General features: G+C 35.7%; 1 protein-coding gene across 1 annotated transcript; it reads left to right on the top strand.

The window, feature by feature from the left end:
* Positions 1–2,046: 2,046 nt before the first annotated feature.
* Positions 2,047–3,424, top strand: LOC6577121 (ERC protein 2). Its single transcript, XM_002003054.4, has 5 exons — positions 2,047–2,136; positions 2,185–2,490; positions 2,569–2,720; positions 2,785–3,036; positions 3,099–3,424. Exons 1-5 carry the CDS (start codon positions 2,082–2,084, stop codon positions 3,210–3,212), a joined length of 879 nt encoding a protein of 292 aa, XP_002003090.1. The 5' UTR covers positions 2,047–2,081; the 3' UTR covers positions 3,213–3,424.
* Positions 3,425–3,961: the final 537 nt, after the last annotated feature.

The following is a 3,961-nucleotide window of genomic DNA, read 5'->3' as shown; positions in this document are numbered from 1 at the left end:
TTTGTAATTAGTTTATTTATTGTGTAAGCATATTGTAGATTCGTATTGTAGTCTTAGCTCCTTGTGATAGGCATATTTTATATTGTATACGTACCATTTACATTTTAAGAGCTATTTGACTGTTGTTCCTCCAGAGTGGACGTAACAGTTAATCAATAGTTTATCGCAATGTGAATGCATGAATTATCTTCTAGTGACAGAACCAACCCTCTCAGCTGAGTTCAATCGGACAGACATGTCGCCAGCTGCCAAAGTTACATGTCGAAGTCATGTTTTCCGATGAGAGACCCTAATAAGAGCATACCTACTACTATATTAAATTCCAGACTATTAGATCGATGTAAACTGCTAATGATTTTGTATATTTGATCCCTAAAGCTTTTACACTGTTCAAATCTCGGTTTCGAAATGCGAAATGCGAAGTTTTTGATATGCAAACATTTTGACTGCGTCCCTTACAAGCATATAGAAACAATAGAAAATTTTGAAAATACAGCTGAACTAATATAATAATATCAATATTTTAACAATTGTCAATGGAAATTGTGCTGTGAAATGATGTGTGAGTAATGCAAATAAAACGTAATAATAATAATAATTAAAACAATGATTGTTGTTGAAAAAGCAAAACAAACTCAATTAATAGAATATATATTATAAGTAAATTAACTACAAAAATACAATATATATATATATTTTGTGTGTATATATTGTGTCAAATTATATAAAGAACTCATATCAGAGCGAAATACAGAAAGAAAATAAAATTAAGCTCAAGTCACACATATAAAGCGAATATATTTTAAAAATCTCGACGAGCGAATAGAACGAATTCCTTAATTACATGTTTTCAATCATCGATTGGAGCCACAGTTTAATACAGAGAGAGTGTCGTACTTTAGCGATAATGCCTTAAATATATCAATTAATTATACACTAAATAAATACATATATAGAGTAAGTCAGTAAGTTAGCATACACATAGTTAGCTAGTATCTGTTTAGTTAGGTATAGCTAGTATCTGTTGGATACTTATTGGGTAGTTGCATCTGTTTATTGACGGATTATCAAAGCTTTCACATTGCATTCGTGTGATTCCCCAATCGACTTGCTGCTCTATTCAATTATTTTCGAAATAATTTATAGACTACAACTAAAGTTTACACCAACACCAAGTCAGAAGTCACAAATAATACAAATAGAGCACATTTCCCCCTATCCTCGCTGTAACAAACCTCACGTGCTCCACTGTAGATATGCAATTATACAATGCTATATGATATGATATGATATATGTATGGATGTACAATTTGAAATGGATTTTATGAAACACACAGTTTAGCTGCGCAACTCAATATTAGGTGCGAGCAAATTAAACATAAATCAATAATTATTTAGCACATTAACAAATGCATATTTTTATTTTAGTGAAAATATTGAATTATCAATATGAATTAAATGAAAACATGAGACTATACAAACAAAATAAATAATAAATGTACTAGACAAATGCAATTGTGTGTTTTATTTAACTTTAAGGATGACGAACTGTGTCTATTTAGCCTTGCCCGTCTGTCCATCCGTCAGCATTTACAGCTTTATATTAAACCGCTCTTAAACACATATTTTTCAACCTACTAATCATTTATGTTCGCGTGGAACTTTTAAAATTTCAAGAAAAATTTTGGTTAAGTACATATTAAAATATCAATGGTCAACATTTTGGTTCACTCTAATGCAGCTAATACGAAACCCCAAAGAAATACGAGCTTTTGCTCAGCAAGCTTTTTAATGGGGTTGTTGAAGTGGCTAAACTCGTGTGCGGTTCCGTCCAATTGGAGTTTTAATAGATTTGAAAAGATATTAATTAGAAGACAATGTATTTGTGCTTTTCTACATTTTATTTTTATTTCGTTTAAAACTTGATTATGATTGCATTGCAAGAAATTTGCCTTTTTTTGCTGATATGGCAACAGTATATGGCAATAAGTTGATAGCTTATCTTATTTCAAAATGACTGATAAGACTCGGGAAACTTCTGACTAATCAAAACAGTCGAAAACAGTTCAGTTCTTGGCAACATGGAGCGACCAGGCTCATCCGCAATGCAAGTGATTTATGCAGAACTGGCAGCAGGTGCGTATACGTAATGCCAATTAGAACTTGCTCTAAATTGGATTCCAGTTAAAGCACAGAATACGCGCTTGGAGGAAGAGAACATTCTGCTGCGCCACAGATTGAACCGCGCCTCCACAGACCAGCACACGAATGCCACAGTGAATGTGGAGGCTAAGATTAGGGCATTCCAATTGGAAGAGGAACGGGATCGCTTGGTGGAGACCCTACAGATGCACAAGAAGAAATACAATAAGCTGCAGGATGCATACCTGGAGAAGGTGAAACGCTGCAAAGCGCTGGAGGAGATGTTCAAACGGCAAAAGACACTCACGGGGCTGGTAATGAAGTCAGCAGTGGCTCAGCGGGAATCAGGTGAGAATGAAAGAGAAATACATATGAATATGTAGATGTATATGTGCATATATCCAATACCAAATCCAATCGGAACAGAACAACAAATGATGCTTGAGAAACGTAAGTCACAGCAGAACAAAAACAGCTCAGCGGAAGTAGAGCAGCTGCAAGCGAAGTTAGCAAAGATGCAAGCGGCGCTAGATGAGTCCTATGACATTATTGATGAAATGGACTTTGAATTGGAAAGCGTAATGAAAATCAAGTTGGTAAACAACTTTGCGTCTTCTAATAAGCCTTCACACACACACACAGGTCGATTTGCTGGAGATGCAGAATAAAAGTTTGCGCGAAGAGTTGGCTGCGCTCAAGGCGCAACTGAACGAGCGTGCAGCACAAGCAGCTTCAGCTCCAGCAGACGATGATGATCCACCGCCTAAATACGAGCCCACCGAACAGGCGTGTCGCAATTATCGCCAGCATGTGGCCTCGTCCATTTGTGACTGCTGTTTGAAGAATGACGACGCCGATGCTGAATCACTGGAACGCGCTGTACTGACACAAAGCGTAAGTCACAACCAACAAACAAACAATTATTGCTTGATAAGGATAATCGATTCCCATTGCAGCTCGTCGAGACTGTAGAAGCTGAAAGCAATTCACTGCGACGCGAGCTTTTGCGCTCGCGCTTACAGCACAAAATACGCACCAAATTGGAAAAAGAGCAAGAGGAGGAAGATTAGAGTCTGATTCTCCAATTGGAATTGAATTTCAGCCGCTGACACAGGCTGAATGCTACAGCGAAAATGCTGTAAATAATAATTAAATTGGAATTTGATTAGAATTGGAATTGCGCTGATGACACAGGCTGTCTGCTATAAATGCCATAAATCTTAAGAAATAATTAATTAATTAATTATAAATCAATATTTTGTACTCTATTTAATAATTATATGTAACGAATTTTTATTTTTTAAGAAACATATAAAAAAAATATTATCTGATGTACTTTACTAATTTGTCTCCACACTAATGCCAATCTGTAAAAAGTCTAATTAATCTTCTCGTTTCACCTCTAGTTTGAAAGAGAACCCTCAGCATTAATCAAAGCTCTTTCATAATCAATAACATTGCAATCCAGTCTTTGGGCCCAGTCGACAAGTGCAGCTAGCCAAAAATGCGGGTATGCAAAATGCGATCTTATTTTGCACTTAGTTTTTTTTTTTTAATTTTTATATTGGGTATGTTTAACCCAGTTTGGGACAACTAACGCCTGCCGCGCACAAGTGCACATGCCACAATTTTCAAACGTAAGCTGGAAAATTAATACAAAGTAATAAAAAAAATTGAGAGTATTGAAAATAAGATAACCTGAATTTTAAGGCATCAAATAAGGCAAATGCCGCCGTCTTATGGCGATTAATTAAAATATTTGTTAATGACATCAAACGAGTTATTTCCACCTTAATTAGCCATCTCCCGGGAACACTAA

Source organism: Drosophila mojavensis, unplaced genomic scaffold, assembly GCF_018153725.1.
Source record: "Drosophila mojavensis isolate 15081-1352.22 unplaced genomic scaffold, ASM1815372v1 contig_36, whole genome shotgun sequence".
Classification (NCBI taxonomy): Eukaryota; Metazoa; Arthropoda; class Insecta; order Diptera; family Drosophilidae; genus Drosophila; species Drosophila mojavensis.
The sequence above is the reverse complement of the archived record's forward strand: the minus strand, read 5'-3'. Positions and strand labels throughout refer to the sequence as shown.

What these genes read in the sequence shown, in the direction of transcription:
- LOC6577121 (XM_002003054.4), top strand. Translation starts at nt 2,082, where the DNA reads ATGGAGCGACCAGGCTCATCCGCAATGCAAGTGATTTATGCAGAACTG. An exon ending in TTATGCAGAACTGGCAGCAG is followed by an intron (nt 2,137 to 2,184) that starts GTGCGTATACGT and finishes ATTGGATTCCAG; the next exon opens with TTAAAGCACAGAATACGCGC. An exon ending in GCGCTGTACTGACACAAAGC is followed by an intron (nt 3,037 to 3,098) that starts GTAAGTCACAAC and finishes TTCCCATTGCAG; the next exon opens with CTCGTCGAGACTGTAGAAGC.